Here is a 19,041-nt window from a genome sequence, read left to right on the forward strand (position 1 = left end):
GGAGGCAGGACCGGACGCTGGTCTCCTGTCTCCTGTGGAGCCCCTGCTGCTGGTCCACCTCCACTGCCACTTCCCTGGACAGCTCCACCCCAGGAAGGAACCCAGAGCCTCCTCTCCAACCCAGCTGTCTCTCCATTTTTCTCTTTTTGTGTCTTTGTCTCTTTTTAGGCTGCCCATATTTGAGGCAGGAACCAAGAAAAAGAGCCCACTGAATATAAGGCAGGCAAATCCAGGAGATGTCAGCAACGACTGGAACATGTCTTTAACTGGATTGTTTTCTCCCCTCCACTTTAGGATAAACAAGAAAATGATAAGGAAAAAAGCTTGATAGCAGAGATTTATTTTGAAAAGCAAGTTTTAAGTTATACCTCCGAGTCACTTTGATTTAAAAAAAAAAAAAGCCTAGTCTCTACCTAGTATCTTACAAGAGTATTCCTAATAATAGAATCATCACTCTGAGGCAATAGAGAATAATCAGTTCAATTCAAAATAGTGTAGACTCATGTGTTCCAGAAAGGGTTTCTAGTTTTGCCTTCAGTTACCCAGAAAATGTCATTTGAAATTAAACTCTTTCCTCATCATTCCAGTTGAGATATTGCTCAAAGTCCACAACATTGTGTTCTTAAATGGAATTTTTCTCAGAGTAAGTAGCTTTTAGAGCAGGGGCCACTTGTGTCCTCTCCTCATCAGAGTCCTGCTGCACAGATGCTGGAAGGGCTCCCCTTCCACTGTGCCTGCCAAGTGAGGGTCCCGCCACTCACGCCACACACACCTAGGGCTCACGAGACACATCTCAGACCCCCGTGGCTGTAGCTTATCACCAAGTCCATTGGTTTTATCTCCAGGTCTCTAAGTGCAGCCTCTTGTATGCACTTCCACCCCCAAACCCCCGTACCCAAACTCTTCTGTGACATGCCTCACCCAACAACAGGCCATCTTTGACCCCACATTCCTGCTCACCAGCTCTCTGCGCCTTCAGAATCCTGCCCCACTGTGTCAGCTCTCCACACCCTGAGTGCTTGTTCCTGCAAGGCAGTTTGTTCCTTCTGCCCTGACATCTGAATGCTTTCCTGACCTGCCTCACTAGGTCAGGGATACTACCTCTAAGCTCTAAAGTACTATTTACCTCTTAACACATCACAGTTTTGGTGTCTTACCTACAGACCATTCCATAAGTTCCCCAGTGGCAGACTTTTGATCTTCAGTTCAGCCCCCTTGCCTGGCACATAGGCAGGTAAAATTGGTTGAATGAATAAGAAGGAAAGATGATTACGTTTCTGAAGTTGATACCATTTAAGAAAACTTAAATATCAAGGCAAAGACCACCGAGAATCAAAGGCACTTTGATCATATGGTCTCTTACAACCTTTAGAGAAACCAGGATATTAGAGGGAAAGATAAGGAATAGAGAAAACTTGAGCCGACACAGACCAAACTAATTGGGTTCTTATTAATTTTCTTCTAGCCCATGTCTCCATTTTCTCGACTTTGCAGTTCTATGCTGTAGACTCAGAATTGACGTGTTAATAAGGCAAATTAAAAGTCCCAAGAACAGCTCATTAGGAAATCAAAATCCTTTCTTCATTTTCAGTAGGATAACTTGTATTTCGTGATTCTGTAAAGAAGCACCAGCCTGGCTTTTTACTGTTAACCAGTGGTTACTCACCTTCACCTATCATGGAGGCACAACAGATGCCTTACTTCCAGTGCACCTAACGTGTGAAAGTCCAGATTTGTAAAATAGCAACAACAAAAAAAGAGATGGGATAGAATCTTCTAGAGAAAAGACACCCTTCCCCAGCTGCATCTTAGACCTAATAAGTTTTCATTATTTGTTTGCTGAATGGTAAAGTGAACAAATCCATCGTAGAAAGGCATGTGCACTCTGAATGTATTCTTCATGTGCTCAAGGTTGTGGGTAAATTCTGGCCTCCTCTGTTTGGCAGATGAAGTACAGAAAAACAAGAAAGGACATTGTTAATGAAGAAAAAAAGTCCTTTAATCCCAAACCTTGTAGCCTAATTCAAAGCATCAAAACTTCAGTGTAAACCCATCTGCAAGTACAAAGACAGTAGGAAGGGAATTCAGGGAACAGGCTTTTTCCTCGTGGATCGAAACAGAGGCCAGGGATGCAGCTGGGAGACGCTGCCAGAACAGCCGCACTTAGATTTTGACCTTGGTCATGCTGTCATGCGTTTTGTTCCACTTCCAGGGCCAGTCACCCCTCAACTCCCACTGAGCCACAAAGACATTTTTTATATGTTTATAATGTGGTTTGAAAAGCTTTCCCAAAGAAGCTAATATTTTTCAGGGTCAGCAGCAGAACCACTTTTTGACTGGGGTTTTTATGGGAGGAAAATGGGAATCTAAATGAGTAATTTTATCCCAGATTTTTATATCTAAAAGATGACAGTTGGATTAAAGAAAGTTGTGCATGTGTGTTTCCTCTCCTGGTTTTGAGGGGAAGCAGATGACTCTATCCTGGAGGCAGAGAAGATGAGCCGCTAGGCTCTGGGTGTGTTGTGAGGAACCGTGCCACCGGCTGGGTCTCGGCCCCTCATCGTGAGGGGTCCAGAAGCAGAGGTGGAAATTATTGTAGATTATCCTAACGTGAGTGAGGGGTTGCATAACAAGGGTGGGGACAGGCTGGGAGAACTGTGGCTAGGAGCACGTGGCAGGTGACACTGGTGCAGACAACCTGAGTCAGCGTCATCAAACAGGCAGGGGCAGTACCTACAGGGCACAGCAGGCCAGCCCGCAGGGCCCTTTTCCTCACTCTGGTTTTGCTCAGCTTTGGACGCTTTTGACCCCCTGCTAGTGTTTAATTTGTACTCGATTGTTTTTATTCCTTGTTTGTTTGTTAAATTTTATTATTATTTATTTTTGGCTGTGTTGGGTCTTTCTTGCTGTGCGCAGGCTTTCTCTAGTTGCAGAGAGCGGGGGTTACTCTTCACTGCAGTGCGCGGGCTTCTCATTGCGGTGGCTTCTCTTGTTGCGGAGCACGGGCTCTAGGCCTGTGGGCTTCAGTAGTTGTGGTTCACGGGCTCTGGAGCGCAGGCTCAGTAGTTGTGGCGCACGGGCTTAGTTGCTCTGCGGCATGTGGGATCTTCCCAGACCTGGGCTTGAACCCCGTGTCCCCTGCATTGGCAGGTGGATTCTTAACCACTGTGCCTCCAGGGAAGCCTCTCCTTGTTTATTTAAAACCTTTCCTTCCAATGCAAAAGTGCTTCACAAAACATTAAAAATACTTCCCATTAATCTGTATTGTTCAAGGATAGAATTAGGAGGGGAAATAAAATGAAAGTAATAGTGAATAGTAGCTAAGAGATGCAGTGTTCAGAGATTTGGCCAAGAGCTGTCCATACAACTCCCTCAGAGGTGAAATACTGTTGAAACACACACAGCAACTCAAATTACAAAAAGACTGACAGCAGATGCTCAGGACCACCCAGGGTCTGCTTGTTTCAGCCAGTATTCTAAAGGAAAAAAATTAGTTCCAAAAAACAATTTTTAAACTTAGTTTGTCTTAATTTAATAGAATCTACTTGGTATGTGTTTTCTAATTTTGACATCAGTAACTGCCAAAAATATGACACATTATAGGGACTTCCCTGGCAGTCCAGTGGTTAAGACTCTGTGCTTACACTGCAGGGGGGCACGGGTTTGATCCCTGGTCATGGACCTAAGATTCTGCTTCCCGCATGGTGTGGCCAAAAAAAAAAAAAAAAAGGCATGTAAGCCCTAACAATTATATAACTCTTTCTAGTTTATAAAACACTCTCACAGTTATTTCGAACAACTTTATGAGGAAGGAAAACAAAGTTGACCCTTGAACAGCACGGGGATTAATCCGAGTATAACTGATAGGTCAGCTCTCCATACCCTCGGTTCCTCCACTTTCGCAGATTCGACCAACCACGGACTGTGTACTACTGTAGTGTTTACTATTGAAAAGCATCCACGTATAAGACCCAGCAGTTCAAACCTGAGTTGTTCAAGGGTCAGCTGTATTGTTAGCCCCATTTTGCAGATGATAAAATTGATGTGACTTTTTTGGCTTTCGTGCAAGAGCTGACACCCTCAGGTTCTCTTTCCATTGGCCCCTGTGCTGCTTCACACGAGCGTAGTATTTACATTAGACCATCCATGTTTATTCTGAAAAGCCAGTCAGACCGGGAGCTTTTGTCTTGAGGCACAGTTAGCCGTTAGCCAGTGAATGCTGCTGACACGACTGATGGCATTTAAACTAGTATCATCATAATTTTTTAAGATTTAATGGTTTTTCTGGAACAGCTATGGGACATAGATGCTACTTTAAAATATATACTTCTCGTAGCACTGAGTAAATGGTTGTGGAAGGACTGACTGGGTGTCTCTCCCCGCTGAGGGGGTCTCTGAAGCCTTAGTGGTGCTTTGGGCTGTGGTGTGGGCTCCAGAGGCTGGTGCCAATCCCTTCTTCCAGGTCTTGAGAATGGCAAACAGCAGCAGAACTTTCCAGCTGGTCTCATGAGCTTTCAGGGGACATAAAGAGATTAACTCTAAGGAAGCAAGAACCCAAAACATAGAGGGTTTTATATGTATTGCTTTGGCCAACACCTTGAAGTGCTCTTGAAAGAAAATCGACAGGGTGCGGAGTTGCCTCAAAGAAAGCTGCTCCCAGGGCAGCTCTACCTGTAAAGGGGGCAGCTCTTTACAGGTAGACTGTGTCGCTGCCACGTGGCTGGAGTAGACCGCTCGGGCGGCAGAGGCTTCTGTCCTAGATATGGAAGGCATAATTAAAAGGAAAAGGAAGATCTTGCTGGTGGCCAAAAATTAACACATACCTTGTTCCACATGTTCCATGCTCTACTAGCACCAGCTTTTAAACTCATGTTGAAGAGTATTCTCGTTAGTTATCTCCACGTTCTCAAGTGTGTCAGGCATCGCGTTCATTCCATCAGCCCACATTTACAGTTCCTACAGTGTGCCGGGCCCTGAGGGTACAAGAATGAGTCTTGCAGTTTGGGGGGTGTGGAGGGTGGACAGACATGAAAAAGTTAATACTGTAAGCACGAGCAGAAGTGTGTGCAGTGCTGGCTAAAAGCCATCTTGGGCACAGTAGTGGCAACGTCTGTGATCTTTAAAGCTCTAACGGAACTGATCATCATCAACACTAACAATACCCTGACCCAAATGCTTCAGTGCACTGAGGCTGCTCAGAGATGCTCGTTAAGCAGAGCGACTATTCAGGTCGCCGTTACATCTCATAGGAAAGACATTCCTGTAAATGAAGAGGCATGCAAAATTCTCCCTCAGAGCTTCCTTTGGATATGAACTAAACTGCTTTTAGGTGATTCGGCTCCAGCAATTTGCCACCTCCAGTATTTCCCAAGATTTACAGTATCAAGAAATGCACAGTGGCTTAAAAATAACCTTTATTCCCCCCTAAATAAACGAAAGATTCACTGTTGAGATGATTGGACCGTTGCTTGTTGTAAAAAGTACTTTGATTTAGAAACCATGATTGAAAAGTCCCACTGTGTGTCTCACTTGTGTGGGGAACAGTATTGTGTGGACTTATCTCTCCTGGAGATAAATATCATTAAACTTGTAACAACAGTGGCGTCAAAAACAAAGGACATTTAGCTGTACAGTGACTTTATTAAATTATTTGCACTATGGGAGAGTGGTAGTATACATAGTTTCTTCAGGTAAAAACTAAAGAACAAAAAATCCAGTTGGAAATGGTACTGGCCTGGGTATTGATTTTAGGATAGAAGGGGTGAATAGAAACAGAAGCTATTATACAGGTAAGTTTTTATATTGTCTTTGGCACCTGGCATGTAGGAAGTACTTTTCAAATGTTGGATAGTTGAGTAAATGAAGGGGACTAGAAGGCAGCACAGTGTGGTATAAAGAATGGTTGAACCTTGGGGTTCAGAAGAAAAGAGGCTTTAGTTCTAAGTTCTGGTACTTCTAGTTATGGGATCTTCAGCAGGTCACCTTGCTTCTAGCCTCTTTTTGAACCAGAAAAAAAAAATGTGTTGAAGACAGACCCAGTGTCCCTTCCAGTTGCAGTGTCACTAATCTGATGCCAGACAAGCCTGATGCCTAATAAAGAGTGAGTGAAATTGTGGGGGTTTCCATGAGGGAGAAGCTTGTTACACTGAGGGATGTAACAGGAAAATGAACGGTCCCTTCTCTTACTGTGAGATTCTCAGGAAATCCCCACTTACTAGATTTCTATCACTGCTGTAACATATTACCACAAACTCAGTGGCTGAAAACACACACTTGTTATCTTACAGTTCAGATTAAGGCATCAGCAGGGCTGTGTTCCTTTCTGGAGGCTCTAGGGAAGAATTTTTCTTGTCTTTTCCAACTTCTACATTCTTGGCTCATGGCCTCTTCCTCCATCTTCATATCCAGCAGTGTTGCATCTCTCTGACCCTGCTTTCATCATTACATCTCCCTAAAGCCTGTAGCTCTGATACTTCTGGGAGAGGTTTTTTACTTTATGGAACCATGTGATTAGATTGGGGCCACCTGATAATCCAGCTTACCCTCCCCATCTGCACAGTCCCATTGCTGTGAGGCAAAGATTCTGAGGATGAAGTTGGACATCTTTGACATCTTTGGGAGTCAGTTCTGCCTATCATGCCCCACTGTCTACATTAGTCTGCCGGGGACAGAAGTATAATGGCGAAAGCACTAAATGGCTCCCAGGAATTCTGAAATCCTACCTCAGCCAGTCATAGCATCTCTCTGGGTCTTTGTTTTTCCTCATCTAAAAAGTTGGGGAGTTGACGGGACTTCTCTGGTGGTCCAGTGGTTAAGTCTCCGCGCTCCCAATGCAGGGGGCCAGGGTTCGATGACTGGTTCGGGAACTAAGATCCCACATACCGCAACTAAGCCCGCACACTGCACTAGAGAAGCCCGCATGCCACGATGAAGAACCAGTGCAGCCAAAATAAAATTAATTAATTTTTAAAAGTTGGGGGGTTGAAATTGGACCAGTGGTTCTCAAACTGTATTGGAGCATCAGAATTGCCTGGAGATTTGTTGCACATTGACATGGGGCTTGAGAATTTGGATTTCTTTATCTTTTAAATTCTTTTATTGTGCTGAAATACACTTAACATAAAATTTACCATCTTAACTGTTTTTTTTTTTTTTTTTTTTTTTTGTGGTACACGGGCCTGTCACTGTTGTGGCCTCTCCTGTTGCAGAGCACAGGCTCCGGACGCGCAGGCTCAACAGCCATGGCTCATGGGCCCAGCCGCTCCGCGGCATGTGGGATCTTCCCAGACCAGGGCACGAACCTGCGTCCCCTGCATCAGCAGGCAGTCTCTCAACCACTGGGCCACCAGGGAAGCCCCTTAACTGTTTTTTTGTTGTTTGTTTTTTTATTGAAGTATAGTTGATTTACAATATCATGTTAGTTTCAGGTGTACAGCACAGTGATTCAGTTATACATATATACATATATATTCTTTTCCAGATTTTTTTTCCTTATAGATTATTACAAAATATTGAATATAGTTCCCTGTGCTATACAGTAGATCCTCGTTGTTTATCTATTTTGTATATAGTATGTGTATATGTTAATCCCAACGTCCTTTTTTATCCCTCCACACCCCCCCTTTCCCCTTTGGTAACTGTGAGTTTTGGAAATAAGTTCACTTTTATCTTCTTTTTTTTTTTTCTTTGAAGATTCTACATATAAGCGATATCATATGATATTTGTCTGTCTCTGTCTGGTTCACTTCACTTAGTATGGTAATCTCTAGGTCCGTCCATGTTACTGCAAATGGCATTATTTCATTATTTTCTATGCCTGAGAATATTCCATTGTGTATACATACCACATCTTTATCAAGTCATCTGTTGATGAGCATTTAGGTTGCTTCCATGTCTTGGCTATTGTAAATAGTGCTGCAGTGAACATTGGGGTGCATGTATCTTTTTGAATTATAGTTTTCTCCAGATATATGCCCAGGAGTGGGATTGCAGGATCATATGGTAACTCTGTTTTTAGCTTTTTAAGGAACCTCCATACCGTTCTCCATAGTGACTGTATCAATATATATTCCCACCAGCAGTACAAGAGGGTTCTTTTTTCTCCACACCCTCTCCAGCATTTATTATTTATAGACTTTTTTATGATGGCCATTCTGGCCAGAGTGAGGTGGTACCTCAGTGTAGTTTTGATTTGCATTTCTCTAATAATGATGTTGAGCATCTTTTCATGTACCTGTTGACCATCTATACGTCTTCTTTGGAGAAATGTCTATTTAGATCTTCTGCCCATTTTTTGATTGGGTTGTTTGGTTTTTTGATATTGAGCTGTATGAGCTGTTTGTATATTTTGGAAATCCCTTGTCAGTCACATTGTTCGCAAATATTTTCTCCCATTCTGTAGGTTGTCTTTTCATTTTGTTTATGGTCTCCTTTGCTGTGTAAAAGCTTTTAAGTTTAATTTGGTCCCATTTGTTTATTTTTGTTTTTATTTCCATTACTCTAGGAGGCAGATCCAAAAAGATAGTGCTGTGATTTATGTCAAAGAGTGTTCTGCCTATGTTTTCCTCTAGTGTAGTTTTATAGTATCCAGTCTTACATTTAGGTCTTTAATCCAGTTTGAGTTTATTCTTGTATATTGTGTTAGAGAATGTTCTAATTTCATTCTTCTACATGGTAGCTGTCCAGTTTTCCCAGCACCACTTACTGAAGAGACTGTCTTTTTTCCATTCTATATTCTTGCCTCCTTTGTTGTAGATTAATTGACCATAGGTACATGGGTTTATTTCTGGGCTTTCTATCCTGTTCCATTGATCTATATGTCTGTTTTTGGTCCAGTACAGTACTGTTTTGATTACTGTAGCTTTGTAGTATAGTCTGAAGTCAGGGAGCCTGATTCCTCCAGCTCCATTTTTCTTTCTCAAGATTGCTTTGGCTGTTCAGGCTATTTGTATTTCCATACAAATTTAAAATTTTTTTGTTCTAGTTTTTTGTAAAATGCCATTGGTAATTGGATAGGGATTGCATTGACTCCGTAGGCTGACTTGGATAGTATGGTCATTTTAGCAATATTGATTATTCCAATCCAAGAAAGCAGTATATCTTACCATCTCTTTGTGTCGTCTTCAATATCTTTCATAAGCATCTTACAGTTTTCAGAGTACAGGTCTTTTGCCTCCTTAGGTAGGCTTTTTCCTAGGTATTTTGTTCTTTTTCTTTTTTTTTTTGGCTGTGCCATGAAGCATGTGAGATTTTGTAGTTCCTTGACCAGGGATCAAACCCGTGTCCCTGAGGTGGAAGCGTGGCATCCTAACCACTGGACCGCCAGGGAATTCCCTATTTTATTCTTTTTGATGAGATGATAAATGAGGTTGTTTCCTTAATTTCTCTTTCTGATCTTTTGTTATCAGTGTATAGAAATGCAGTAGATTTCCGTGTATTAATTTTGTATCCTGCAGCTTTACTGAATTCATTGATGAGCTCTCGTAGTTTTCTGTTAGCATCTTTAGATTTTCTATGTATAGTATATCATCTGCAAACAGTGACAGTTTTACTTTTCCAGTTTGGATTCCTTCTGTTTCTTTTTCTTCTTTGATTGCTGTGGCTAGGACTTCCAAAACTATGTTGAATAAAAGTGGCAAGAGTGGGCATCCTTGTCTTGTTCCTGATCTTAGAGGAAATGCTTTCAGCTTTTCACCATTGAGTATGATGTTAGTAGCTATAGGTTTAACCGTTTTTAAGTATTGAGTTGGCCAAAAGGTTTGTTTGTTTCCGTAAGATGGCTCTAGTAGCGCTTGGTTGTCTTTAACTTCATTCGAAACAGTTTTGTTAGATTGTATCATGACAGCTATTGCATCAGAATGGATTTAAAAAATGACATCAAAATTGGTGAATTTTTGTGTAGCCATTTTAATATTGAAGATGGAAGAAAACAACATTTTGGGCATATTATGCTTTGTTATTTCAAGAAAGGTAAAAACCCAACTGAAACGCAAAAAAAGATCTGTGCAGTGTATGGAGAGGGTGCTGTGACTGATCGAACGTGTCAAAAGTGGTCTGCAAAGTTCCGTGCTGGAGATTTCTCACAAGATGATGCTCCAGGGTCAGGTAGACCAGTTGAAGTTGATAGGAATCAAATTGAGACTTTAATTTTGAACAATCAACGTTATACCACGCGGGAGATAGCCAACATACTCAAAATATCCAAATCAAGCATTGAAAATCATTTGCACCAGCTTGATTATGTTAATTGCTTTGATGTTTGAGTTCCACATAAGTTAAGCGAAAAAAACCTTCTTGACCATATTTCCACATGCGATTTTCTATTTAAATGTAATGAAAACATTCTATTTTTAAAACAAATTGTGACAGGCGATGAAAAGTAGATACTGTACAATAATGTGGAATGGAAGAGATCGTGGGGCAAGCGAAATGAACCACCACCAACCACACCAAAGAAGTTGTATATGGTGGGATTGGAAGGGAGTCCTCTATTATGAGCTCCTGCCGGAAAACCAAACAATTAATTCCAACAAGTACTGCTCCTAATTAGACCAACTGAAAGCAGCACTCGACGAAAAGCATCCGGAATTAGTCAACAGAAAATGCATAATCTTCCATCAGGATAGCGCAAGACCGCATGTTTCTTTGCTGACCAGGCAAAAACTGTTACAGCTCGGCTGGGAAGTTCTGATTCATCCACCGTATTCACCAGACATTGCACCTTCGGATTTCCATTTATTTCCGTCTTTACAAAATTCTCTTAATGGAAAAAATTTCAGTTTCCTGGAAGACTGTAAAAGGCACCTGGAACAGTTCTTTGCTCAAAAAGATAAAAAGTTTTGGGAAGATGGAATTACAAAGTTGCCTGAATAATGGCAGAAGATAGTGGAACAAAAGGGTGCATTTGTTGTTCGATAAAGTTCTTGTTGAAAATGAAAAATGTGTCTTTTATTTTTACTTAAAAACCGAAGGCACTTTTTTGCCAACCCAATACATAGTTTTAATTACATAGTGGTATTAAATACCTTCACATTGTTGTGTAACCATCACCACCATATGTCCCTATAACTGTTTTCATCTTGTAAAACTGAAACCCTAGGGCTTCCGTAGTGGCACAGTGGTTAAGAATCCGCCTGCCAATGCAGGGGACACGGGTTCCAGCCCTGGTCTGGGAAGATCCCACACGCCGCGGAGCAACTAAGCCCGTGGGCCACAACTACTGAGCCTGCACTCTAGAGCCCGGGAGCCACAAATACTAAGTCCGTGTGCTTCAACTACTGAAGCCCGCACGCCTAGAGCCTGTGCTCTGCAACAAGAGAAGCCACCACAATGAGAAGCCCTCACACCGCAACAAAAAGTAGCCCCCACTCGCCGCAACTAGAGAAAGCCCACGCACAGCAATGAAGACCCAACGCAGCCAGAAATAAATAAATAAGTTAATATAAAAAAAAATCTGTGTGCAGGTTTAAAAAAAAAACCGAAACTCTATACCCATTAAATAAGACTCCACACTTTCTCCTCCCTCCATACCATGGCAGCCACCATTATACTATGATTAAATTATTCTAGATACCTCATATAAGTTGAGTCATATAGTATTTGTTTTTTGCTGACTAGCTTATTTAACTTAGCACAGTGTCCTCAAGGTTGTAGCATGTGTCAGAATTTCCTTCCTTTTTAAGAGTGAAAAATATTCCATTGTATGCATATACCGTATTTCGCTTAGCCGTTCATCCATCGATGGACACTTGAGTTGCTTCTACATATTAGCTATTGTGAATAATGCTGCTGTGAACATGGGTGTACAAATATTTTTCATACTCTTCTTTCATGTTGGTGGGATATATATGCAAAAGTGGACTTGCTGGATTATATGATAATTCTATTTTTAATTTTTTGAAGAACTGCCATACTGTTTTCCATAGTGTTTGTACCATTTTACATTCCCGCCAGTAGTGCCCAAGTGTTCCAGTTTCTCCTCATCCTCACCAACACTGTTCTTTTCTGTTTGATAGTAGTTATTTTAATGGGTGTGAAGTGGTATCTCATTTTCGTTTTGATTTGCATTTCCCTAATGATGAGTGATGTTGAGCATTTTTTCCTTTGTTTATTGGCCATTTGTATATCTCCTTTGGAGAAGTGTCTATTCAAGTCCTTTGCCCATTGTTGAAATGGGTTGGGTTTTTTGTTTTGGTTGGGGTTTTTGTTGTTGTTGTTGTTATTTGGTGGAGTTTTAGGAGTTCTCTGTATATTCTGGATATTAATCCCTTATCAGATATATGATTTTCAAGTAGTTTCTCCCATCCTGTATGTTATCTTTTTACTCTGTTGCTAGTGTATTTTGATGCGCAACATTTTAAAATTTTCATGAAGTCCAATTTGTCTACTTTTTGTTATGTGGGCCTTTTGGTGTCATAACCAAAAAATCATTGCCAAATCCAATGTCATGAAACTTTTGTTTCATGTTTTCTTCTAAGAGTTTTATTGTTTTAGGTCTTACATTTAGGTCGTTGGTCCTTTGTTAGTTGATTTTTATATATGCTGTTAGGTAAGGGTCCAACTTCATTCTTTTGCATGTGGATATCCAGTTTTCCCAGCACCATTTGTTGAAAAGACTGTCCTTTCCCCATTGGATGATCTTGGCACCCTTTTCAAAAATCATTTAACCATATACGGAAGGGTTTATTTCTGGGCTCTCTATTCTATTCCATTGGTCTATATCTCTGTATTTATGTCAGTGCTACACTGTTGACTACTGTAGCTTTGTAGTAAGCTTTGAAATCAGAAGTATGGGTCCTCCGGCATTGTTCTTTATCAAGATTGTTTTGGCTATTCAGGTTCCCTTAATATTCCACATGGGAATTACCTGCTGGTCTAGAGGTTAGGACTCTGTGCTTTTACTGCCAAGGGCCTGGGTTCGATCCCTAGTTGGGGAACTAAGATCCTGCAAGCTGTGCGGCACAACCAAAAAAAAAAAAAAGATTCCATATAAATTTTAGGATAGGTTTTTCTATTTTTGCAAAAAACGTCATTGGGATTTGATAGATTGCATTGACTCTGTAAGGTCACCCTGTAGATCACTTTGTAAACATTTTAATAACAGTAAGTTTTCTAATCCATGAGCATGGGATGTGTTGCCATTTATTCATGTCTTCTTTAATTTCTTTCAGCAGTGTTTTGTAGTTTTCATTGTACAAGTCTTTCACTTCCTTAGTTAATTCGTAAGTATTTTATTCTTTTTGATGCTACTGAGAATCAGAAATGCAACTGATTTTTCTGTGTTGACTTTGTATCCTGCTACTTTGCTGAATTCATTTATTAGTTCTAGCAAGGTATTTGTTTTTTGGTTTTTTTGTGATCTCTAGAGTTTTCTACATATAAGATCATATCTTCAAACAGAGATAATTTTACCTTTTTCTTTCCAGTTTGGACCCCTTTTATTTCTTTTTTTTTCTTAATTGTTATGGCTAGAATTTCCAGTACTATGGTGAATAGAAGTGGTGAAAGCAAGTGTCCTTGTTTGTTCCTCATCTTAAAAGAAACACCACTGGTCTTTCACCATTGAGTATGATATTCCTTGTCGGTTTTTCATATACATCTTTTGTTTCCTAGTTTGTTGAGTGTTTTTATCATAAAAGGTGTTAAATTTTGTCAAGTGTTTTTTCTGCACATAATGAGGTGATCATGCATGTAGTTATTTCCCTCATGCTGTTGACATAACATATTACATTGATTTCTGTGTGTTGTACCATCCTTGCATTCCAGGAATGAATCCCACTTGGTCATGGTGTATAACCCTTTTAATGTGCTGTTGGATTCTGTTTGCTAGTGTTTTGTTGGGGATTTTTGCATCAATGTTCATAAAGGATATTGGTCTGTAGGGTTTTTGTGTCTGTGTATGTGTGTGTCTGTGTGTGTGTGCACACAACATTTTCTGGCTTTGGTATCGGGTGATGCTGGCCTCAGTAGAATGATTTTGAAAATGTCCCCTTCTCTTCAATTTTTGGGAAAAGTTTCCCAAGGACTGGTATTAGTTCATTCTTAAATGTTTAGTAGAATTTACCAGTGAAGCCATCATCAGGTCCAAGGCTTTTCTTTTTCGGGAGCTTTTTGACTACTGATTCAATCTCCTTACTAATTATAGATCTATTCAAATCTTTATTTCTTTGTGATTTAATCTTGGTAGGTTTTGTGTTGCTGGAAATTTGTACATTTCATCTAGATTATCCAATTTGCTAGTGTACAGTTGCTCATAGTACTCTCTTATAATCCTTTTTATTTCTGTAGAATCAATAGTAATGTCCCCACTTGGGTTTTTCTCTACTATTCTCTGTCTGTTCTCTGTTTCATTTATTTTTGTTCTAATCCTTATTATTTCCTTCCTTCTGCTAGCTTTGGGTTTAGTTTGTTCTTCTTTTCGTAGTTCCTTAACTTGTATAGTTAGGTTGCCTGCCACTTGGCTGGGAGTGGGAGATGGGCAGAATTAACTGCTGTTTACCACCCACATCTCCCCTGGAAGTTGCAGGTCTTCAACAGACTCCAGAGCTCCAGAGCAGTTACATCAGACAGATTCTGCCAGTGCAGTTATTTTCCAGGTGTGGGGACAGATTCCCAGTGCTACTACTCTACAGTCTTCCCAGAATCCCAAAATTTGCATTTCGAACAAGTTCCCAGCTGATGCTGCTGGTCCAGGGACCACACTTTGAGAACCACTGACCTAAACTCTTTAAGGTTCTTTCTCTAAGGCCCTGCCTAATAGGTCATACAGGGTCTTTCTCCTCTGGAAGTAATATAGTAAGTTAGTTGTGCTTTTTTAATTGAAAGAAGCATGCATCATTTTAGTGATGTGATTTCCTGGGGAGGGATGGGTTTGCTTTCTTGATGAGAAAAATGGGGCCTGTGGGCTGGTTCAGGGCAAGAAGCTTTGAGAAGCCCTCCCGGGGGCAGAGGGGTGTGTGTCGAGGTAGGAGGGAAATGGACAGTGTTCGGATCCGAGGGTGATGACAGGCCTGCTCCACAGGTGGCTGTTCGTCAGTCTGTGTCGTGTGTCTGGCACATGGTCATCTTGGGTCACATTTACGGAGCGCTTTTGATCCAGCCACTGTTGTAAGCCTGGATTAACACATTTAACCCTCACAATATCTCTGTGAGGTAGATCGTATTACCAGGTCCACGTTTGCAGCTTGAAGAAACAAAGTTTAGGACTTTGGCCAAGAACAACACAAAGATGGTCAGTGGTGGAATCACTTACCAGGGAGTTATTTAGGTTCCAGAGCCCACATCCTTAACCTTATACAGCAGGGCCTCAAGTACTAGGTCCCTTTCTGTATCAGTCAGGATATTTTGACTGCAAGTTACAAAATTAAACTAAAAAGTAATTTTTTTTTTTTTTTTAAGAAAAGTGTCCTCCCCCTTAACAAGTCTGGAGATGGGAAGGTCCTGGGGTTGGTTACTTTAGTGCTTAATCATGTCACAGAAATCCAGGTTCTCTCCATCCTGTCACTCTGCAGCCCTCAGCAGGTTGGGCTCTGTCTTCAGAGCTGTCCCCTTGTGGTGACGAGATGGTTGCTACAGATCTCACCATCCCCTTCTCACAGAGGTCGAGCGAGAAGATGACCTGTTCCTGCCTTTCTGTCTTGTGTCCTTGTTAAGAGAGCAAAACTTTCCCAGAAGTCCCTTTCCCTGCAGACTTCACTACCAGAAATGCTTGACACACCCATTCCTAAATGGCCACCACTGAGATTCACCCCCCAGGGGCGTGGGGAGGGCCTGGAGCATGAGTCCTCCGGATGGCTGACGGTTCGGGGCTCCTTTAGGAAGAAGGGGTGTAATGGGAATGGCTGTGGGTGACCACTGAGAAATTAGCCATGTTCATTCCCTCTGGTTGATGGTGAGACCTTTGTACTGAAGGTGCCCTGTGGCACTGATAAAAGCAGATAAAGTCTAGGGCTGCCCGAGAAGCTGCCAACTGTCCTTGGTTTACTCTGGGCCAAGTAGTCTTTTGTTTCTTGGCAAGGGTATGAGGGCACATGATAAACATTTACTGGTTGTCGGCACCCAGAAGAATGTTGGTCTTCTAGGGCTGTCTTACAGCCCCGTTCCTGCTGCATTTGCCTCTGGAGGATGCCAGGCGTGGTCAGCTGGGATCAGCTCTGACCTGGAGCAGGTTACTTCCCCTTATGGTGCTTTAGGAACCTCATCTGTAGAGCAGGGATGTCACAGGGTAGTTATGAGGACCAAATGAGCCGCATCATTCGGGTGATGCCTGACGCATGATTCAGGGTGCGCATTGGGCTGTGCTGTTGCTGGCATCTGTGTGGTTTTCCATCAGCATCAGCATTAGGGAAGCTTGATCCAGCTCCCTGTCATCCTGCTCCTGCTGCTGTGAGTTGGAGGTGTTCATTCCATGGCACCGTCCAGGTGGGCCTCACTTCACTAGGTGAGGCATTCCTGACTGCTGCAGGCCTGCAAGCCACACAGACCCTGATAGGCTGACATCCCAGGCAAAAGAGAAAAGAGGGAAGGGTGCCCTTTGGTCACTTTGCCCCAGGAAGGGTGTGTAGTATGTGTTGGGGAGCCATTTTCCACAAGTGTAACGGCTTATGGAGCACTTTTATTTTCCCTAGAATCAGGAATCTGATTCCCTAGAATCAGAATCTGTATCATTCAGGTAGCCTTAGCTGTGTGTCCTCGGCCACCAGAAGGGTCTGCATCTTTCCTCAGTAGGGCCAATGTGGTTTTTCCAAGTACGATTATTGTTGACAGGACACAGGACTGAGCGATCATGGCAGCCACATCACATGATAGAGATGTGCCCCACTTTACGAAAACCTGACCAAAGAAGGAGGAGCATCTCAATTACAGAATAATGTCTCAGCCAGAAATTCATGGCAGGTTTCCTAGTGCCTTTAAAATAGGATTTGTGTGTAAAAATACCGTTTGCACACAGGAGCCCATATTTTCTGAAAAGAGAAATATACTTGTATTGGGCATTTGGGATAAGCAGAATAAAAATAAAATCTTCTTACGAAAATAAAAACTAGAAACCAAATTCCACTTTTAATTCTAAAAGGTTTATATATAACTCTACTATCGTACCCTCTTCTCCTACCCCAGACTTCCACAACAGAAATAGATGGGCAAGATCTGTAGGCAGTTCACCATAGTGGTGAGGACTGAGGAAAGGACAGGCAGACGCACAGGCGGGTGGACAGTGGGCACACCAAGGGCAGGGCTGGGTGCCTGTGTTGTGCTGTTTGATTTATTTGTGAACATTTGTAAGGCCTGGCCTAAAACATTACTGCTGGATCCCTTGCATGGTGTGGTCAGTGAGTGGTGGTTAGAAATTGACAGCCTGTCCTGCTGCCAGACTTCTGTAACCGCAGAGACATGCGCTGAGGTCTGACCCACGGGGTCTGGGGAAGGCCTGGGGGAGAGGGGTGAGGGTTGGGATGGTGACACGCCTGACTTCTTCCTTCCTTTCCAGAAATGTTCCCACTGCCAGGAGGCAGGCGCCACCTTGGGCTGCTACAACAAAGGCTGCTCCTTCCGTTACCATTACCCGTGTGCCATTGACGCAGGTAAGATGGGACCACAGACCCTTGTTCAGAGCATCCGAAGGGTAGGAAATAACATTTTGATTCTCTCTCCTTCATAGTTCTTTTTGTCTCTTCTGACCTTGTTCTGTTTGTAAATTCTGAAGGAATGCAGAGAAGATAATAAAAAGGAATTAAATGGGGTGATATTTTTTATAAATTTTATAATTCACAAAAGATTTACCTATTTAAGTGCACAATTAAATGATTTTTACCATTATATTCACAGAGTTGTGCAAGCACAATCACAATTAATTTTAGAGCATTTTCATCACGTCTTAAACTACTACCTTTTGGTGGTCTCTCTCCCTCACCCCCAGCCCCTGGCAACTACTAATCTACTTTCTATCTCTGTGGATTTGCCTTTTCTGGCCATTTCATGTAAATGGAATCACACAATATGTGGTCTTTGTGATGCGTTTCGTGTGACCTAGCTTCCTGTTTCTCTGGTTTATCCACATCGCAGCATGTGTCAGTACTTCATTGGTTTTATTTTCTAACAATATTTTATTGTAAGGATATACCATATTTTATCATTCTTCAGTTGATGCACGTTTAGGTTTTCCACTTTTGTATTATTATACAATAATAATACAAAATAATGCTGCTGTGAACATTCACAGACAAGTCCTTGTGTGGACTAAACGTTTTCATTTCTCTTGGGTATAAACCTAGGAGTGGAATTACTGGGTCATATGGTAACTCTATGTTTAACTGTTTGAGGAACTGTCACACTGTCTTCCAAAGTGGCTGCACCATTTTACATCCCTCCAGCAGTGTGTGAGGGTTCCAGTTTCTCCACATCATCACCAACACTTGTTTTTGTGTCTTTTTTATTATGGCCATCCCAGTGGGCAAGAAGTGGTATCTCATTGTGATTTGGGTTTGCACTTCCCTGACAGCTAATGATATTGAGCATCTTTGGTGAAGTTCAGTTTATCTGTTTTTCTTTTGCCACTTATGCTCTTTGTTGCTTGTTGCTTTTCTTATATTTAAGAAGCCATTGCATAATCCAAAATCACAAAGATTTATGCCTATGCTTTCTCCTAAGAGTTTTATAGTTTTAGCCCTTACACAGGTCTTTGATCCGTTTTGAGTTAATTTTTGTATGTGGTGTGAAGTAGGGGTCCAGTTCATTTCTTTCCATGTGGATTCCAGTTGTCCCAGCACCATTTGTAGAAAAGACTACTCTTTTCTCATTCGATGACCTTTGTCGAAAACCAGTTGACCATAGGTGTATGGACCTATTTCTGGACTCTCTCCAGTACCACACCGTCTTGTTTACTGTAGCTTTGTGGTAGATTTTGAAATTGGAAAGTGTGAATCCTCCGACTTCGTTCCTTTTTTTCAAGATTGTTTTGGGTATTCTGGGTCCTTTGCTGTTCTATATGAATTTTAGGATCAGCTTATCCATTTCTGAGGGGGGGGCGGGATTGCATTGAATCTG

General features: G+C 41.7%; 1 protein-coding gene across 9 annotated transcripts in view; it reads left to right on the plus strand.

The window, feature by feature from the left end:
• TCF20 (transcription factor 20) overlaps positions 1–19,041 on the plus strand; it is a 185,868-nt gene that overhangs the window by 153,159 nt on the left and 13,668 nt on the right. For all 9 annotated transcript variants that reach the window (XM_070046399.1, XM_030855752.2, XM_070046400.1 and 6 more), the window contains one exon: positions 17,486–17,579. In XM_070046399.1, coding sequence (XP_069902500.1) covers positions 17,486–17,579 — 94 coding nt within the window. The remainder of the gene's footprint in view (positions 1–17,485; positions 17,580–19,041) is intronic.

The sequence above is a fragment of the Globicephala melas genome, chromosome 10 (genome assembly GCF_963455315.2).
Source record: "Globicephala melas chromosome 10, mGloMel1.2, whole genome shotgun sequence".
In the NCBI taxonomy this organism is placed as follows: Eukaryota; Metazoa; Chordata; class Mammalia; order Artiodactyla; family Delphinidae; genus Globicephala; species Globicephala melas.